Source organism: Gekko japonicus, unplaced genomic scaffold, assembly GCF_001447785.1.
Source record: "Gekko japonicus isolate JY-2015 unplaced genomic scaffold, Gekko_japonicus_V1.1 scaffold8, whole genome shotgun sequence".
Lineage (NCBI taxonomy): Eukaryota > Metazoa > Chordata > Lepidosauria > Squamata > Gekkonidae > Gekko > Gekko japonicus.
The window spans coordinates 2404755-2424991 of record NW_015167057.1 but is presented as its reverse complement, the minus strand read 5'-3'; the positions used below and the strand labels follow the sequence as shown (position 1 = coordinate 2424991).

General features: G+C 45.3%; 1 protein-coding gene across 1 annotated transcript in view; it reads right to left on the bottom strand.

Moving 5' to 3' along the window:
- Positions 1-3886: 3886 nt before the first annotated feature.
- Positions 3887-20237, bottom strand: part of SRCIN1 (SRC kinase signaling inhibitor 1) — a 347319-nt gene continuing 330968 nt past the window's right edge. The window contains exons 22-23 of the mRNA XM_015412427.1: positions 9211-9351; positions 3887-4021 (exon numbers count right to left, since the gene is read on the bottom strand). Coding sequence (XP_015267913.1) covers positions 3887-4021; positions 9211-9351 — 276 coding nt within the window. The remainder of the gene's footprint in view (positions 4022-9210; positions 9352-20237) is intronic.

The window sequence follows — 20237 nt, the reverse complement described above, 5'->3', positions numbered from 1 at the left end:
ATACTGACTTACAATGAAATCTTAACAACTGAAAGGGCTTAAGGTGAAGTGCCTTCAAAGTTAGGGTTACAAACCTCCAAGGGAGCCAGTTTTGGTGTAGTGGCTAAGTGCGCAGACTCTAATCTGGGAGAACCAGGTTTGATTCCCCACTCCTCCACTTGCACCTGCTGGATGACCTTGGGCAAGCCATAGTTCTGATAAGAGCTGTTCTTGAAAAAGACCAGTTTCTGTCAGAGCTCTCTTAGCCCCACCTCCCTCACAGGGTGTCTGTTGTGGGGAGGGGAAGGGAAAGGAGTTTGTAAGCCGCTCTGAGACACCTTTGGGTAGTGAAGGGCGGGGGGTATAAATTCAATCTCCTCCTCCAAGTGGTGGCCAAATATCTTCTGGGATTACAACTGATCTTCAGACAACAGAGATCAGTTCACCTGGAGAAAACAGTCACCTTGGGGTGGGTGGGCTCTATGGTGTTATATCCCAATGGAGTCCCTCCCCTCACCAAACCTCTGTGCCCCAAATCTCCAGGTATTTCCCAACCAAGCGACTCTACTTCAAAGCCCATCAGAGGCTAAAAACCCCACCCGCTGCTGTCTTCTCAGGCTGTCCTTTTCTGCCACCAAACAGAAAAGGTGTAAGAAAGAAAAAAAATGGAATGGAGGAAGTGGGGCAGTGCAAGCCCCCTTCCATAACACAAAGGCGAGGGGGTATGAAAGGGACAGACAATATTGAAACAAACGTGGAGTCAGAGATGGAATATCAGCTCAGTGGAAGGGTTAAATTCTTAAAGGCAAACCCGTGGGGAATCTTCTCCTCCTGCGCGGACCCCACTGAAAGAACTAGCACTGTGCTCTGGTGCCATTCTGGTTCCAACGGGGTTCCATGCTGGAGGAGTTTTCACCAAGGATCGTGCCCCTCTAGTTCTACTCGCGTGACCACCACCACCACCGCCACCTTGACAGTTTCTAAAGCACGAAGAGCTACATATATATAATCTGATCAGGGAAGAAGCAGCACAACATTCCTCCCTCCCCCCTCTAAATATACTAGACACAACAAGAGTTTCATTTTCTTTTTTTCAATATTTATATATATATTTATATTACATATATTATATATATATAATATGTAAATATATTTCTTAAAACAAATATATAAAATGTTAAGACACTTCACCTAAATGTAAAGAGGTTGCTTTTTTTGTCTGTTTCGTTTTTCTTTTTTTCATTTTGTGCAATCCCAAGAAATTGCATTACTGAATCTTTAACATATTTAATTTTTTTAAAACTTTTTTTTAAAACTTTGTTATTCAAAAAAAGGCTCTCTTAAAATTTTTTGTACAAAAATGATTGATTTACAAAAAAGAAGAAAACCCATAAAAAATGAAAACTCCCATACTTCATTCCCCACCAAAAAAATAATAATTCCAAGAATAATTAAATTAAAAAGGACAAGCTAGTCAACCAAACACGGAGTGTTTACATCTTGTATTATGTTGCATACAGACTCTTCATATCTTTGTATTTTTTTTTACAATCAAGCGCCATTTTGCTATACATGTTAATGCGCATCCTCGAATGTGCACACGCATCACATAAGGTATTTCTTAAGTTATTGTCTGTGCTTAACATTTTAGGGGCCGAAGCCCAGAGGAATTTCTCCTGTGTAAGTTCTATCGAAACAACCGCAAGACTTCGGATGCCACCACCTTTCCTTGGAGGGAAAGGGCATGCTTCATTTTACTTCGAACCGAGTTTGCACAGAAAACATGCATGCACCAGACTGTGTCCTTCGATCACTCCACAAGGAACGTTCTGCCTTCCTGTCCCCGGCCTGCCATCCCCCCACACACGCACATGCATATTGTACTTTTATTTGAAGAAATCTTCTATGGATACAAACTGTTTTCTGCCTTGCTTGCTCAACCCAATGGAGTTTCGGAGCTCCGTCTCTTCCACATCTAACATCCTTTCCCTCCATGATTTTCTCTCCATTATAACTGTGCTATAATTTTTTTAAAAAAAATTCTTTCTGTGCTTTCTGTAACTCAAATTCCATGCAGAATCTTTTTGGAAACTAGCAAAGTTTCCACATCCCATTGGTCAAGAAGAAAAGTGAACTCAACCCACTGGTGACTTAAAGCTCAATTCTCTATTCAAGTCCCAAGTGGACTTTCCTAGGCAAGTGGTGGCAAATTCTGAGCCGATCACTCCACTAAAGAGCCAATCAGTTGGATCCAGTCCATCCACTACTCCAAGACAAAATACAGAGGGATGTTCTTTTGAGCAAGTCCCCTTAGTACTGAAAAGAAGGACTTGCTCGTTAATTCTTGGCTTCATTCCATTACCCTACTGGTTTCTTCTCCTAGAGCTGAGTCCATCACAGTCTAGGATGGAATCCTTGCAATGCCAACAACATCTCTTAGCTCCACATCACTTCTTCCCATGGGAGGACCCATCTTCCAGTTATGAAGGACCCTCACCTCGTAGTTATCGAACGAGGGGGAGTCACCTCTTTGTGACCTGACCCACCTCCCTCACACCAAAATCTCATACTTAGTCGTGGTAGAACTCCACTTTACCTCCGTCAGTCCTCTGTAAATCTGCCCTTCTCTTATTACCCAACTTCTTTGATACCCTGATGCCCTCATCTCCCTGACTTGTGCCTCCTATTTGTCATTCCACACATTTTGAGGGCTCCTCTCACTCCCACATATACGGTAATTGAACGGACATTTAAAGTGCTACATTATGCGGAGTAATTTCATAGGAAGCATGACTTTCTGTTTCTGGACCCTGTTCCCAGTATCGTTCAAATCAACTTTCTGCTACCTACTTTGGTCGTGTCCCTTCTTATAACAGTCTCTTTCCCCCTTTCATAACAGTTGGTTGCTTCTGCATGGTTGAGAAGATTGGGGGAGGGGGGCATTAGTTACAGGCTTAAAATTCAGTGCTTTTTTTCAAGTCTTTGCTCTTCTTCCAAATTTAATCCAATGATTTGGAAGAAAAAAAACACACACACACACACAGATCAACTTGTGATACACGCACCCGCAAACAATACCTCCCCCTTTCAAAACAGTCTTTTGATACAGCAAGTAAACTACAGAAACCCACAAAATGGAAGCACACACATGCCCCAAAGTCAAAACACTATCGATTCATGAATGATTCGGCACACACCTACAAGGATCCACATTAATCAATTAATTACAACTATTTTTTTAAATGTAAGGAAAGATGAATAGCAGCAAATGTCCATGGGGTTCTGAGGCGTCTTCAGAAACCGTTTTCTCCCCCTCCCCTTTCTAGATGCTTCGGAAAAGGATTCCTTTCCCCGCCCTCAGCCCCTGGAAACAGGGAATAGTGAGGCCTAGAGCTGCCTAAAGTCCTTCTTGCATGGAGTCTTTGAAAGTGGCAAAGTTCGCAGTGCTCTTTATACATAAAAAAACATAAAATTGCCAGAGTAGAAAAACAAGGTTGGGGGTGTGGAAGGAAAGAGGAAGGGACGGGTGACTGAGGCTGAGGGAGAAACAGAAGTTTGAGAGTCGGCCACATTTTAGCGGGGGGTGGGGGGGAGAACAAACCAGGACGGGGTCATTTTCAGAGAAAAGATGTGAAACAGTAAAGTGGTCATTCTGGAGCACATTAGGACACAGAAAGTGACCTTTTGGGGGAAGCTGAAAGAGAGACCGTAGGTCAGCCATTTTGGAGGAGGACGTGAGGCCGCAGGTTGGCCGTTCTGAAGGAAGCTTAGAGAGTCTAAGGGGAGGGACATTTCTAGATGCCTCAGTAAGGTCTGGGGAGGAGAAAAGCAGAAAGACAGGCGCAAGCCCTCCGCTGTCCCCCAGTTGTGGTCAAACAGCCAAATGAGAAACTGGCAAAAAGAGTTTTTAGAATGAAATGGAGGAGTTCCGTGACCCAAAGGAAGTCAGTACTGGGATGGAGGTCCTGCCCGAAGAAGGTTTTTCTGAGACAGGGCTTGAAGTCTCATTCATCGTGCTAGGGTCCTTGGTTGATCTAGCGGCCTAGAAAGAAAAGCAAGATTCAGGGAAAAAGAAGAAGGAGGAAGGAGGAAAAGGAGAATGGCAGGGGGAAAACCAAACATTTTCTTCTCAAAGGAGAGAGAGAGAGAGAAAGAAAGAGAGAAAAAAAGACAGAGTGGAGGGCTAGTTAGGAAAATATCTATTAGACGCAGTAGCATTGGCTAGGCCTGAGGCAAAAGGTTCGTTTGCCAAAAAAATAAAAATAAATTAAAAACAAAATGGAGCATGAGATGAGCTGGATTTACTGGACATAGGGAAGGAGCCGTTTTTTCCCCCCAGAGGGAGCAAAAAGGACAAAAGAAGATTGGGGGGGGGGAGACAGAGGGGCAGACGGACAAACGTGTAGGCAGGCAACGGAAGGGAGGGCAGGGCAGGGGAAGAGGGAGGGAGAAGAATTGAAATGTTAGTGTGTGTGGCCATGGACACCATGTTAGAACAACAAGATTCATTTCACTGAGGTGAGCAGTGGGGAATCGGGGTATGGTGAGCGGAAGGGGCAGAATGCAGGCTAGAGCAGAGGTGCTGTTTTGTCAGAGGGAAGCCAAACGGGATCGTTGTTTGTGGCTGGGGAGACGGATGGCTGCAATTTTGCTTGGCGTTTGTGCCCCCAGACTGGGTCAGGTACGGAGGGAGGGGACTATTTAAAAAAAAAATGAAATGGCAACACTTTTGGCATCACAGGTGCCAACAGGTGGGAAGAGAGGGAGCTGAAGAAAGGCTTGTGAGAGCAAAATAGAATCAATACTCCAAGCGGGCTCTCCTCTCTCAGAGGTGATTTGGAGAGAACTTTGGATAACAATCTTAGCAACTGACCAAGTGTTGGGTTCTTTTTTTAAAATCCAAAACTCCCACCTAGGGGCTGGTTCAGACATAGCTTTTTCCTCCACAAGACAATACACGTAAACAACAACAACAACTATATACTGTTGCTTGCAATGGAAAATCCTTGTGGATTTTACATGAAAGATACGTGAGCAAGAAGAGGCAGAAATCCAGTTGCCTGGTGGTTGTTCTTAAACTCTAAGGTGCTTCTGCTAGGGAACTGAAGACCAATGAGCGGGAAAGGGCATTAACTGGTAACCCAATGCAACTGGTAGGTGATAAGGAGGGATCTTTATCAAACAGTCACCCTCGTGCATCTCCAATGATAGACAACACTGGAAGTGATATTAGGGAAGTCAAGCAAATCCAACTAATACCGGTAGATATCCAACCTGCTCTTAACGAACTTCCACAATCCTTCATGCCCATTCCTCCAAGAATATTCCATAGTGAAGGAAAACTTTTATGTCAGAATTGGCCACTAGTCTGGTGATTCAAATATATATCATTCAAATATATATTCAAATATCTCACCTGTGCTTCCTCCTTCCACTGTTGCAATTTTAATGAAAAAAGGAACCAAAGGGAAGGGTTGAAAATTACATCGTACCACAACTGACAGAAAGCTCTCACGCATGTGGAATCTCCATTAGTTCAACCACCTCAGCTGATCTGCCATCTTGATCTCTCTTTCTGCTCCAGTTCAGAGAGGTGGGTGAGAGATCCAACAGGACAGCTGCACTCAGATGCAAAGCTGTTGTGAAACTACCACATGAAAGAAGCATCCCCTCAGTAAATGTTACATGGTGGAAATTTAGGGAAACAGCACCTGTGCTTTATGGCAAAAGGGTTCAGACTTTAGTTAAGAGTTGAGGTTCAAGGAGGTGGGTAAAAGGAGTTGTGCAGGAGAAACTGGAGTTTAACATTTTTAAGTTTTGCTCATAAAGCATTTTTTCCAAAATAACACTGAAAAAGCCGCAGAAGGGGGTGGAGACAAGCTCACAGCTCTCTGCCCGGTCCCCCTTCCCTTTGAGAGAAGGGGCAGCGGCTGCAATTTGTGTCTCTGTGTACTACAGAATGAGCAAAACTAAGGGTCCTGTGAACGACTTTGAGACACAGACTTATAAGGGGGCATCCATGGTCTTTGCCATTCACTAAACAGTTCTGGCATGACAAAAAAAAAAAAAAAGTCAGGAGGAGCAAGGAGTTCTGGGAAATGAGCTAGCATACCAAATGTGCCAGAGGGGTGGATGAGGAACAGGGTTTGTGGAAGGAAAGGGAGGGTCAAGTCTCAGGGAACACAGGTGTGGGAGGAAGCAGGAACAGGTAGAGAAGTTGTTGTTACCTTGCTTTGTGGCCTCAGAAGGTTGGCCAGCCACTGGGCACACTGTCAGCATCAGCAAGAACACAGAAGGGTGTGAACCCAGCTGAACTGTATGGGCCTAACCATTAAGACCTCAACCAATGCTAATGCATGGAGGCCTTCTTCAGGGCAGGGAGCAGGGGACAGGTACTGAAAGAAATTTCCATCTCTCTTGTGAGGTGGGACAGGAATCCCCACCCAGTGTCCCATTTGCATTTACTTCTGCATCTACGGTTCTAAAATGACATTTTTTTTAAAATGTGGAGGCAGGATTGGGCACTTCCCAGTGTGGAACTAAGCATGTTCTTTCAGTCATAAAACAACAGAGCTCATTAAACACTCTGAGATTTACTGTGGCAGGCATTTTTTGTGGACTAGAGAGACTAGAAGTGACCTCTAGCCAACAAGAAATCCTGCCATGAAAAATCTGACTGTATTTCAGGTGTCACGGGACTTTCTGTTGTTTTGGTTGCAGGAGTCACAGTTATTCCTCTGGGATTTGTCTCTCCTACAGAAACCGACAGAATATGAACACACTTAACTGAATAATAATAGTAATAATAAACTGATACATGATACTGAAAATATGCAATAATAATAGTCAAATATCCAAGAATTACATGTCCTCCAGGAAGTTCTGCACATTTTACTCATTGGATTTAGAAGGGTGTAACTCTGTTTAAGATTAGTACTGCATAGCTGATAAGGAATATAATGAAACAACAAAACACTGATAAAGAGATCAACAACTATCAAACCGATTGTCAAAAAATCAGAGCTCTGTTTGCAACTTGGGAGGTCAGAATGTGAGCCAAACTGGCAGGTGTTTGAGCATCTCTGATTATTGTGGCACTGGAAGTTCTTGGGCATAACTCCCACTGATTTCACTTGGGCTTACGCATTTTCAGTATTTTCAGCTTGAGGCAGAGAGGGCCTGCAAAGACCCAGAGAGGATCCCTATCCGTGAGAGGCTGTTTAGCGTCAGGCAGGTTTGCTCCTCACCCAAACACCAGGAAACACCTTGCCTTTCCCCATGGGAGTAACAGCTCTGAGGCTCCATCTACACATTACAGACTCCTTGAGGGAAAACACAAGAACTTTGCATCCCAAGTGAAAAATCACATTACTTACATACATGGCAATGCAAAAGCTTCACAACGGAGCCAAGGGGCAATTTGCGGACACAATAAAATAGCAGGGGAGGGAAAGGTTGGAGCTGCTTCTGCCTGCCTGCTTTGGTCACAAACACAGCTGGTGTGCATCTGGAAGGCACAAAACCCCCACCGAATGTGTAGCGCAAAGTCCTTGCGTTGTTCCTCAGCAAACACGAGGGTTTTGTAGTGTGTCGATGGAGCCTCGAGGGTGGCCTTTTCCCATCACTTGCAATCCTTTCAATGCAGTTGCCAGGGACTTAACCGGGGATCTTCTGCATGTATGTATATTAAAAAGATTTCTGTCGTCATCATCATCATTATTAATACTACTGTTGTTATTTACTAGATCGATGTCAAGAACTAAAATAACACCTTAATGTCATGCTGGGGGTGGGGGGGGGGAAGAGAAGAATTCCCCCCCCCCCATAACAATTGCTGGGTGTCTCTTATAATTACTTTTCATTTCCCAGGCAAGAGATTCACTGCACAGTTGTAAAGAGCGGTCCTTCCTCCACATCAACTGGGTTTCTTTTATCCCCCAATCCCATGAGTGGGTATGCTAGGACCTGACATCAGGATGATTCTTCTTCCCCTATCCTGGTCACTTCTATGCCCCTTTTGAAGTCAGCACTGCTAAGGTAGGGTGCTAGGCCCTTTGGCCCCAACGCAGAGCCGCATGGACGCTCCTGATGTGCACCCGAGGTCCTCCACGCGCAGCAGCCTTGTTGTTTTCAATGGAGCGAGCAACTCTGTGGATACAAAGGGCTGCGCGTGTGCATCAAGAACCCCTGTAACTCCTTGGCAGGCTTCTTAGGGGTTTACTGTTTTCTCAAGCCCCGCCCTCTCCAGAGCATTTAAGCAAGCTAATTTTTCCTTCCCCCTTCCCGCAACACAGCCTATCCCTATCTGCTTCATCTGCTGAACATGCAGTGCTTTCCCCATGTATGCCGTGGGTAGGGAAGGCATTGAGGCATACGCACATGGAGGTGTGGTGAAATGGGGGAGTGAGCATGGGTTTGATCACATGACATCAAATGCTCATTGCCAGCTTTCCTGGCTGGGGAAAGGGTCTATTTCATGTGCTGGATGGTGTACTTCGATGGACAGATCTTTTTCCATAGGGGGCAGGGGATAAAAAAAATCTATTCATCTGCCCCAAACAAAACAAACCTCTAAGGGGAGCATTCAAGTGCTTTCTGCTTTATGGTCATAACTGGGCCAGAGAGGAGGAGGGGAAGAGTCTGGACATTGCCAGAGTGGTAGATTCCAAGCGGTGAAATCGAGGAACCCGGGAGGGGGTGCAGTTCCTAAGGAAGTTGTACGGGCATGGAACTTTAGTCAAGTGTAGCAGACAGAGGACAGCCAAGGGAGCTTTGTGAGAGAACTTGTCTCTATTCTCACCTTGCTGCAGACATGTGAAATGAGTATTTGGCTGGTATATGCCCGTGGAAAGGAGTTCTCCCCGTCTCTCTTCTCTAGTTCCACTGTTACCTGTGCAATGCAAATATGCCTCCCTTCATACAAGAACTCCCAATTGTGGGTACCTGTTGTGGCCAGTGGAACAGACACACTTGCAGCCACATTGTCTAGAGCTAAAGCGTCACTGCAAACCGGAGTGTGTTCCCGAAGGTCTTCCCAGTACAAAAAGGGCTTCTCCCCCAACCCCTTGCCCTGCCTCTCCCTAGGAGCTGGGATCATTCCCTCTCTCGTTCACTTCCCCCACACCAATCTGTCCCTCTCCCAAGACAAATACAGAGGGATGCTGACTCCACCTGTCTCCACCCCCCAGAGCTCCGAAGACAGAGCAAAGCAACTGCCTAGAGATAAACTACCTGTTGCTGTCCCTGGATGCGCATGTATTCCATGCGTTGCTTTATGTGTTTGCTTTTGTCTGGGCTGCCCTGCTGCGTTTGCTTCAGCCGCGATGCTGGGTTGACCATCTTCATGGCTGGGATGGAGACGCCGCTGCCGCTCTAAAGAAAGAAACAGAAAAGAGGATGATGTTGGGGAGTGGTTCAATAATAAGGTTCCTGGTTGGCTTGGGCTAAGAACTTGCCATTGGCTGAGCTGCTGTGATATCATAGAATGAACCCTCTGTCACCTATAATTTGCCAGCCTGCTTGGACATGCTTCCCAATGCCCCCACTACCTGTGTTGATACGGAGTCATGGAATGTTCCTAAACACTCCAACTGCTCAGGGGGAATCTGTTAGGAAAAGAATGTTGAGACGCACTATGGCTTCTGTGGAAGAGGAGAAAAGTTAATTTACCTTTTACTTAGAGTTTTGACAAATTAAAAAAGTTTTGAGAGGCAAACAAAAATATCCCTCGGATGCCATCACACTGAGACCTACAATCGCCATGGACTCCCTTTGATGAAAAACCCATAAAACGCCATTGCCAGAACCCCCCTATAATTATAAAATAGGAACGGTGTACTTTTAAAGAAATGAACTGTTGCCCCCCTTTTCACTTCTGCTGAATGGAAAATCGATGAAAGGCTTAGAGTTGAATTAAGGGCAAAGAAGGGTTAAAAACAGAAAGGCAAAGAGCAGAAAATGCAGAAGAGTGGATCTGTGCTCACAGGTGCCACCACCCACCATCCATGTGCAGGAAACAGCTCCCCCAGGTGGGTCTGCTCTGTTCACTGACTGCGGTATTTTAACCTTGCTCCCCCACACCATAGCTTACACCCAAATAGTTATAAACAAACGAATCAACCACTTAAATCACAGGAATCGAAAAAATTACAGTCTAAAGCACTGGTTTTCATACTGTGGACTGGGACCTCAAAGTAGGTCACCTCAGAGTAGGTGGGCAGACGAAAGGGCAATCCAGATGTCATTAAGAGAAACTACAATGGAGGCTGTCCAGTGTATATGCAATGGTGTGATAGGATCTCAGCCTGGGGCAACTGATGCACTGTAATTCTTGGTGCTTGGGCGGGGGGCAAAAGAGGGAGGGCTTCCAGTGTCCAGGGCCCCACTGCTGGACCTCCTAATGGCACCTGGTGTTTTTGGCCACTGTGTGACACAATGTTGGACTGGATGGGCCATTGGCCTGATCCAACATTGGCTTCTCTTATGTTCTTAAGCCTGTTTTACAAACACTAAAGACGAAAACGAAACATAAACTTGTTCAGTGTAGTGTGATGTGTGATTCTTGCATTTTTTATTGGGCAGGGTGGAAGTGTCATGGAACTTCTTTGCCATGAGCATCCCCCCAAAAGAAGAATATGTTTAGATATAGGTCCCTCTTGAAGATCCACTGGGTCTAAAAGTAAATCAACAAGGCTGTAATCTCAGCCCACAAAGCTCTCATTCTAAGAACCCTCTTGATCTAACAGGGGATCACATCCAAGATCTTCACCATCTTCTGAAAACTTCTAAGTGCTGAGTGAAGTAGAAAGTACAAAAACATGCAGGCTGAAGACTGGCAGTTGTTTTTCAGACAGAAGGTGGTATGATAGAGACATCTTTACTTTTGGTGTATATATGCACACTACTCTTGGCCTGCCAATCAAACCTAAAACCTAAATCATCTGTGTTTCTGGAGTTTTTGTCAATACGCTGATGACACCTAATTTTATATTTCTTTATCCAAATCACCTGGTGATGCTGTAGAGGGTCTGACCCTCTCTGTCCGCTGTGGTCACATGGTGATGGGGTTGCCAGGTCCCCTCTTCGATCCAGTGAGGGGATTTGGGGGGTGATCCAGGGGTGGGCGGGGACATCACACAATGTCCCTGATGCAATGACATCATCTGGAAGTGATGTAATCGCATTGGGGACATCGCCTGGGGTATGCTCTGGCACTTGGGCAAACTCTATGGTTTTTTCACCCTCAAATCACAGAGTTTGCCCAAATACCAGAGCATCCCTGCATGATGGCCCCAGTGCGGTCATGTCACTTCTAGGTGACATCACTGTGTCGGGGACATCACATGGTGAAGTCCCTGTTCAGGGGCAGGGTTTCCCCTGCCAGCCAGCTGGTTCACGGCAGGGAGAAACCCCTGAAATCGGGGGATTCCTCCACGTGGACCTGGGGGCTGGCAAGCCTAAATGGTGAAGAATAAACAGACTGAAAACAAATCCTGACTAGAGGCAAGGTTGGTTGGAAATGAAGAAGAAGAAGAGGTTGGATTTCACTCGGAGTCTCAGAGTGGCATACAATCTCCTTTCCCTTCCCCTCCCCACAACAGACACCCTGTGAGGCACGTGGGGCTGAGGGAGCTCTTTCAAAAACTGCTCATGAGAGAACTGCTCTGAGAGAACAATACCAGCAGGTGCAAGTGGAGGCGTGGGGAATCAAACCCGGTTCTCCCAGAACAGAGTCCACGTTCCTAACCACTACACCAAACTGGCTGTTTTATTCTATGTATTTTATTCTATTTATTTATTTATAATCTGCTTTCCTCACAATGTAAGTCAATGTCAATAATAGGATGAGACATCTTGGCAGAAGTAAACCTCTGTCATGTCCCACCCAACTTTTTTCCACACTGAAAAGTTCCAAACTCTTTAGCCTTTCCTCATAGGAAAGATGCTCCAGCTCCTTAAACAGAGCTACCTTGTAAAATTCATATGTAGCAAGCAACATGCCACAAAAAGCCCCTTTCCATTATTGTGGGGGCAAGCAAGAGGGACAACGTTTTGGCTCAAGGAAGGATATCTGCCGATAGGATTAATTACAACACTACCCTGAAAGTAGGAGACAGGGAAATCATTCACATTGTGTGTGTGTGTGAGAGAGAGAGAGTGAGAGAGAGAGAGAGAGACAGAGACAGAGAGAGAGAGCGCCTCATAGAAACTTGTTTAGAGGAGTCAGGCTGTTGCTCCATACATCAGAATTATACTCATTCTGCATCTCTTCCAAAGGCACAAGAACATCTTGGTAGCACAACTGTGTCAGGAACAAGGCAAAGTGTTTAAGAATGGATCATGAAAATGTACTAATGGTGTTATTAGCTGAACATGAATGTCTCCCTATTAAAGGCACATCTGTATCAGAAATGGAAGACCAGTCACAAGTGGTTGTTTGGGAATCTTTTCCGTGATGGACTGCATAAGCCTGACTATCCATGAATTATGTGATTGACTGGTTAGATTCCTTTGCAAACATACTGAGCTTTTAAACAGGATTAGTAAGAGGGACTGCAGTCAGAAGAACCCAGGATAATCTCAAACCATTTTCCCAAGTGGAGGGTTAGTTGGCTACATGTGTGAGACATGCGATTGGCTCACCCAATATTTTTTAACGCAAAAAAGCTACGAGGTGGGCTCTGATTTAGACCAGGGTTGTGGCACCGGGAATGAATTAGGGTTGCCAGTGCCAGGTTGGGAAACACTAGAGTTCACCCTCCAAAGCAGCCTTTTTCTCCAGGGGAACTGATCTCTGTCGTCTGGAGATTGGTTATAATTCCAGGAAGTTGACAGCCCCCCACCCCTTGAGACTGGCAACCCTAGAATGAACCTTCCTCCTGTTCCTTTTCCCCCTGCTTGAAACGGCCCCTTCCTCAAGCTGCTAGTGACCTCAGGAGGGGGAGGGGGAAAATGACACATACAATACAGGTAACTTTCTTTTTGCCCTACAAGGGGGAAAACAGCTCCCTTGAACGAGAAAAGTAGTCAGAAATCAGTGCCACATGACTGACAGGGTCTCAGATGCAAAAGAAAACAGAAAGGACACATTTTCAAAAAGAAGGAGATTACCGAGCGAGAGAGCAGCCGCAGATAAGAACAGACTTTATTAGTTGTATTCACATATATTTTGCACAGGACAGTCAGAAAGAGGAGTAATTTCCCTGCGCAGTAAAGCTCAAAAGGAAGACGTACAGCCCTGACACTTGTATAGCCCCGGGCAAGCCCAATCTCTCATCAGATCTCGGAAGCGAAGCAAGGCTGACCCTGGCAAGTATTTGGATGGGAGACCTCCAGAGAACACCAGGGCCGGGAGGCAGAGGCAGGCTATCAAGCCGCTTCTCCGAATGTCCTCCGTGGCCCAGTAGGAGTCGCCAGAAGTCACCGTGACTTCCAGGCAGGTGCACACACACACATACCCAAATGAAAAAATATACAATATACCAAGCAGGTTGTTATAAATGGTAGAATATACTGAGTAGGTCATTATACTGATTTTTAAAGTTAATATGTCATATGTTTTAAGCTATATTCTTACGCCATTATGCCATATGAATCATATGTTTGTCAAGCTATTATACCATATAGTTTTTTATATATACATACATATTATGATAAAAGAATGTCCCAAATACCTGTAGAATTGCCCTTACATTATGTTTCTGGTGATTATATTTCCTATGTGTTTTTCCCTGTTCCTTTTTTCTTTCTGTATCCGTTTTTTTTTGGGGGGGGGGGGAAATTCAAAATGAAAAAATTATTAACAAAAACCAAATGCAAAAATACCAAAAGGAAGACATACATCTACATGGGTTCAGACAGACCGCTGTTTCTTGGCTGCCAGGAAAGGGAAGTCCCCAAGAAAGACAGCTAAACTACACCAGCACCATCTCAAGACCTTTGCTGGGAATGCATAGAGAACAGGAGGCAGCTAGTACCCAGACTTTGGCACACCCAGAAGCATAGGTTTGGGTGTTGAATTCTTTTTACGTGCTTGCATTATGTTTGCTGGCAACAGCTTTTATCGATGCAAGGATTTGAAAATGCCCAAGGCACAATCCATTCAGTGTTAAACACTTTAAAGTCTTCTTGGCTTTGATAGAAGGCAGCTAAACACGGGATTAATTCTCCACCTGTAATCAATGGATTAAACGTGCTTAACCTTGGTTTTGTCGCGTCCTCGGTTGGCTGATGGCTATCTCAGCCTCAAAAACTTGCTTGTGTGTGTGTGTGTAAATAGGAGTTTTATTAGAAACTGAATGCCATTTGCTTTAAAATGAAATTGAGAAAAAAAGAAAGCTAGTCTGGACTACCAGCGGCTGACCTGCAAGTGGTGTAGGGCTGCCAAGCCGCGGCGGGGGATCCGCACGTCTTCACAGGATCCCTGCCGCGGCTTGGCAGCCCTAAGGGGGGGGCTGGAGATTTCCTGGGATTACAACTGATCTCCAGGTGGCAGACATCAGTTCACATGGGAGAAAATGGCCGCTTTGGAAGGTGGACTCCATGGCATTGAAGTTCCTCTCCTCCCCCAAACCCCACCCTCCTCAGGCTCCACCCCCAAAATCTCCAGGTATTTCCCAGTTTAGAGCTGGCAACTGTTGGTGTGTTTACAAGTTCTCTCCCTATTGTCATGAAATAACTGATTGTTTGTCTGTGCTGATTGGTAGTTAGTTACGTGAGACGAATGGGTGTCAAGTAGAAATTCCCATGCTAGAAAGGGAAGACCCTTGCATAATGAACTGACCTCTACCCTGGTCACTGGTCAGTTTACAATTGGGAGGTGTTGCCTGGCAACCCTATCCACAGCAGGCCTATGTCTGTTCGTAACAGAAGCCTGTCTCAGTGCAAACAGATTCTCCCCATCTACCATCTAAACTTCAGCAGAATTTCAAAGGAGTCCTGCTTCACAAACTCATGTTTCAGGCTCCGTTAGAACTGATCCTAATTCTAGAGGAAAGTCATCATTTCCTTAGCAAACTACTTCTTGGTAGAGCTGAGGTGAAACTAGTCATGGGGTGAGGAACATTTTGGCATCCTCAAAAAACGTATCCCTTTTTTTCCAATTAATTTTCGGGAAGCCTGCATAAACGCCAGAGCCCACTGGTTTGCATTCTCCTCTCTCACCCTTTCTCTCAGTTAAATGCTTTCCCATCAGTAACTAGGGTTGCCAACCTCCAGGTGGGGACTGGAGATCTCCCAGTATTACATTTGATCTCCAGGCAATAGAGAAAATTCCCCCTGGAGAAAATGGCTGCTTTGGAAGGTGGACTCTATGGCGATATACCCCACTGAAGACCCTCTCCTCCCCAAACTCTGCCCTCCCCAGACTCCACCGGCAAAACCTCCAAGTATTTCCCAACCTGGAGCTGGCAACGCTACTTATCAGTAAGTTTGAAAAAGCACCAGCACTAAGGGTTTGGCTGGAAACGCTTCCTCACACCTCTCAAAATGTGCTCTGTCAAGACTAAAAATTGAAACCGGAGCATATGTAGTTGCAGTCCCGGCTTTTATTTTACGTTCCACCTTTGATTGCAGTTCTTAAAGTTCAGGGGCTGCTCCTTCCTTCCGTCTTCTAGCACCTCTCCGCTGGCTGCCCATTCCATCTCTCACTCAGCAGAAGCTGCCTCCGCCTGCATTTAAGTCGCCACGTACTCTTGCTTCACCTGTACCTTCCTTCTCTGATCTATAACAATTCTCCGGATTATTCATTGCGCTCTTCTCATTCTCGCCTTACCGGCCAAGCCAGTTATTTCAACCTCACTCGTTTACATAGTTTTTCTTCTGCTGTTGAGATTCTGACTCTTTAATTATATAAATCATATTGCTGTGTACTCTCTCTTTTCAGCGGTTTCTTAAAACTCTACCCTACCCCCAAAAAAGTATTCCTTCCCAAAATTCTATGTGTGGTACATGTGCATGCCTTTCCACTGTCCAGGCAGCCTCCCCGCACGAGGAACGTGTGACTGTCAACATCTCATGACTAATCCTTCCTCTTCCACTCCTGCTACCTGGGCAGGATGTTCATGAACCTTCCATGACATCACAGCAAACTCAAGATAATCAACTGGGAGGGGAGGGGAAGGGCAGTCAGAAGTGACAGCCATCTAACTTTCTATGTTGTCCCATTAATAAGGCTGCACTATTGGAGCTGATGACAACAGTACAGTTTCAGAAATCTCACCCCAAATATAAAACTTTTGTCACCATCTTGCTCTCTCTCTCTGCCTTATAAACAGAGGTCATTTCGTAGAAAAAGAGGTGCAGGAGCTCATTAGCATAACTTATTAGCATAACTTATTTGCATATGCCACACCCCCTGACATCACCGGAAGTGTGTCAGAAGGCAACACCCACCATTCAGGCTCCACTGGACTGTTCTAGATTGCTAGCTATTGGGGGGGGGGAACGTGCAGATCTGTCCTCGCAGAGGGGGGAGAGCTTGTGCCTGAATAAAACTTGGTATTAAAGGTGCCACTGGACTGTTTTGGATTGCTAGCTATTGGGGGGGGGACACACACGCAGATCTGCCCTCACAGAGGAGGGACAGCCTGTACCTGAAGGCGGGCCAGGGGGGTCGGCTCTGCAACTTACCTGACTGCTTGTTGCTCCTTGTGGCCCAACTGAGGGCTGCTGGGAGCAGGGGGCGGGGCTTGCTGCATGTTCCCACCCCCTGGGCTCCTTACTGCCGGAGTTCCGCTCCTGTGCGCTCCCGCAGGAAATTGCCCAGCTAATAAAACATACTCTTTGGGTACGATATTAAATATTGGACTGAAAGACAGCATAGGGTTTAGAGAGAGGGATTCTCTGTTTTGGTGGGGTAGAGAAGGGGGGGCAGTAGAGATCAAGGTTAAATTCTGGCTGTGTAACATCATTTCCAAGTATTGTTGTTTTTAAACGGCCATTCTGTGAATTGCTTTGGGAGGCGTTTGTCAAAGTAATGACCTCAATTCTTATTTTGACAGCATGGAAGAAACTTAATAAAGGAGTGAATGATCACTGACATCCTCATTTAAGCGCAAGGGTGTCATTACTAAATACAAAACATCAAACTGAGTGTTTGTTTTGGGGAAGAGACACGATAAGAGAGTTTTCTCCTCTCCATTTTTCTCTGGCAGGCATGATTTCACAGCTTCCGGAGTTAGAAGGTGTGATGCGTGTGCAACTCCACAATACTAGGCTAGTGTTCTGCATCCCCGTCCATGGGATGGCACAGACCTACAGGCTTGAAATTATATTTAGATTGGATTTCTTGAATTTAAATATTTAGATACAGGTATTCTGATTGGGTGGGAAAATGCTTATGGGTGCAAACGAACTCTTAGTCTTCTCCGTGAGAAGGGGGACACAGTGGCACAGGACAGGACAGAAAAAAGAGGGGGAAAGAAGGGAGGTTTCCAACTCTTTTCCCTATGCTAAAGGTTTGCCTTAATCTTTTTTAAAGTAATGATAAAGAAGAGAGATTTGGAGCATGTGCAGAGTGCCTCCCCTCACCCCTAGAGAACTACTGCCTGGCCCCACACATTTAGGTTTAGGAGGAAGAATTCCCTCAAGGGAGAGGATGGCTTAAAAGCAGACTGTTAAGAAACCTATCAAATTTGCCACGGGGCATTTCTGCATGCTCATTTTCCTTGCTTGTACGTTCCTATTTCTTCGGTGGGTCCCCCCCCCCTCTCGTTCTTCACATGTTTTGCTCCCTCTAGTGGTCGATTCAATATCATACAGGTTTATGCCTGGCATAAAAACCTGCAGTTTAAATCTGCAGGGAGATATGCTGGGCATAAACCGGTGTGACATTGAATTGACCACTAGAGAGAGCAAGCCATGGGTGGGACACCCCTCCCCCCAAATGAAGAAACAGGTACTTACATGTTCCCTCTAAGCTGTGGGGTCTTGTGAACAAAAATTCTACTTTGTGAGCCACTGGCATGAAAGTTGCGAGCAAGAGATTTGGCTGCTGGATAAACTAGTTTGCTCTGGAGCCATCCTTCATGATCCAAGACAAAAATGTGTGAGCCAGAGGCTACAAAACTGTGAGCTAGCTCACACTAACTCAGCTTAGAGGGAACACTGCTTACAAGCAAGGAAAATGAGATGAAGAAAAGCTCACAGCCTCAGCAATCCATTTGCTATGTGGCGAAAACATTTCTCTGATACTTTCAACAGACCTCCAAAGAAGAAGCCTTCATCCCTTTTCCTAGAAGATGAAGGTGCCTTCATGTCACAACTGCCTCACAGTGACCCCTCATGGGGCTTTCGAGGCAACAGAGGAGCAGAAGTGGTTTGCCACTGCCTTCTGCCGTACAGCAAGCGGTCTTCCTTGGTGGTCTCCCATCCAAGTTCTAACCATGGCTGACCCCGCTTAGCTTCCAAATTCTGACAAGCGTGGGCTAAGCTGAGCTATTCAGGCTACTGCCTTTTCCTAACTCTTCCCCAAAGCATGCAGCCTCTTTTCTAGATTTGAAGTTTCCCCTTCCACGGGAACTTCTCCAGACGTGCAAGACACTCTCATATGTCCTTTCCAATCCTTCCTTTGGATTTCACAGTTTGGATGTCTCTGATCTTTCTCTGCCCCACAGAGAAACCCTTCAGGATTCATGACCCAAAAGTGAATTCACAGAATTCAGCAGAGCCCAAAAAAGCCAGCACCATCTTGAGCATATTTTGTGCCAAAGAACCCTGTGTCTGAAGGGCAAGTGGAAGATTCTAGATTAGTCATCAGGGCTTACAGTGCTGCCCTAAGGAGAATTGAACTCTTTTTCAGTGGACTTAGAAGGATGTAACCCTGGTTAGGATAGTACTGTTAGCCTAACAGCACACCACTCCCATTAACTTACACATAACAGAGTGGATAAGAGGAAATACATAGATACCTACATACATCAACCACAACCTACTGGATTGGGTTTAGAGGAAGGAAGGGGGCCTATAAACAGTCTGAACAAAACTGATCTACACAACTACACTAAGGGCTTTCCCACATTCTGACTTTCCTGTTTCCTGTTCCTGTTCCTTGAGGTAGTGGTGTGGTTCTGTTCCACATGTGTTTGGCTCCCTCTAGTGTTCAATTTGATATCATGCAGGCTTACATCTGGCATACCGCCCTGCGGATTTAACCTGCAGGGGTTTACGCTGGACACAAACCTATGTGATATTGAATCAACCACTAGAGGGAGCAAAACATGTGAGGAACAGACACAACCACTAGAGGGAGCAAAACGTGTGTAGAACAGACACCGTCCCCCTGAAGAAACAAGAACTTACAAGCAAGGAAAATGAGAATGCAGAAAAGACTTAAAAACAAGCAAGGAAAATGAGAATGCATAAAAGACTTAAATATGAATAAAACAGTTTGAAACCAGTTTAAATGGGAGTGGTAACAACTGGTAGTTTGGAGACAACTCTGAGAATCAGCGGTCCCTTGGTTCCTCCACAGAACTACATTTCCCAGGTCTCCTTGGCTAATGGCATAACTAGATGCTATGGCATCCACAGGTCTGACCTGTGGACGATGATGCCATTTTAGAGCTGGACTCAGGCCATTTAAAGAGGCCAGAGCCTGCAGCATGGTGGGACCAGGTGTTTGTTTCCACCCCCGGGGAAACAAAATCATCCTTTCCCACAGTGCTGCAGGCCAAATGGCATTTTTAAATGGCCTGAGTTCAGCTCTAAAATGGCGTCATTATCCAAGGGTTGGACCTGTAGACACTATAGCATCTCATTTTGTCTTAAGAGGAAAGCTATGCTATTTGAACATACTGCTGTGAAAACTAGTATAAACCTTTAATACAGACTTGGCTGAAGTGAAATGCTGAGAGGTTGTTGCTCCTTACATTCTATTAAGGCAGCATTTCCTACCTATCAGTCCCAGGTTTGCTATTGAAGGTTAAAAAACACTATCACAAACAGAGAGAAGAGATGAATAGCAACAGCCGTATTAAAGCACCCCGTCACAAAAGTCCAAATTCCAGAAATAAACAGCACTTTAAAGAAATGAAAGGGATCCTACTCAGCGTTCCAGCAGGACTGGACTTAAATCCTCTATAAAGTTACTATTTTGAAGAGACCAAAGTCCAGTCTCTAGACGGCTTTACACCTTGTCTTTTAAGAGCAGATGCAATCTTGACAGGACAGATAGCAAAGAAGATTTGCAGGAGAAATCTAGAGGTAGAGGAGAGCAAGAGTATTATCAAAAATAATTGAACCTGTGGATTGCCACTGAG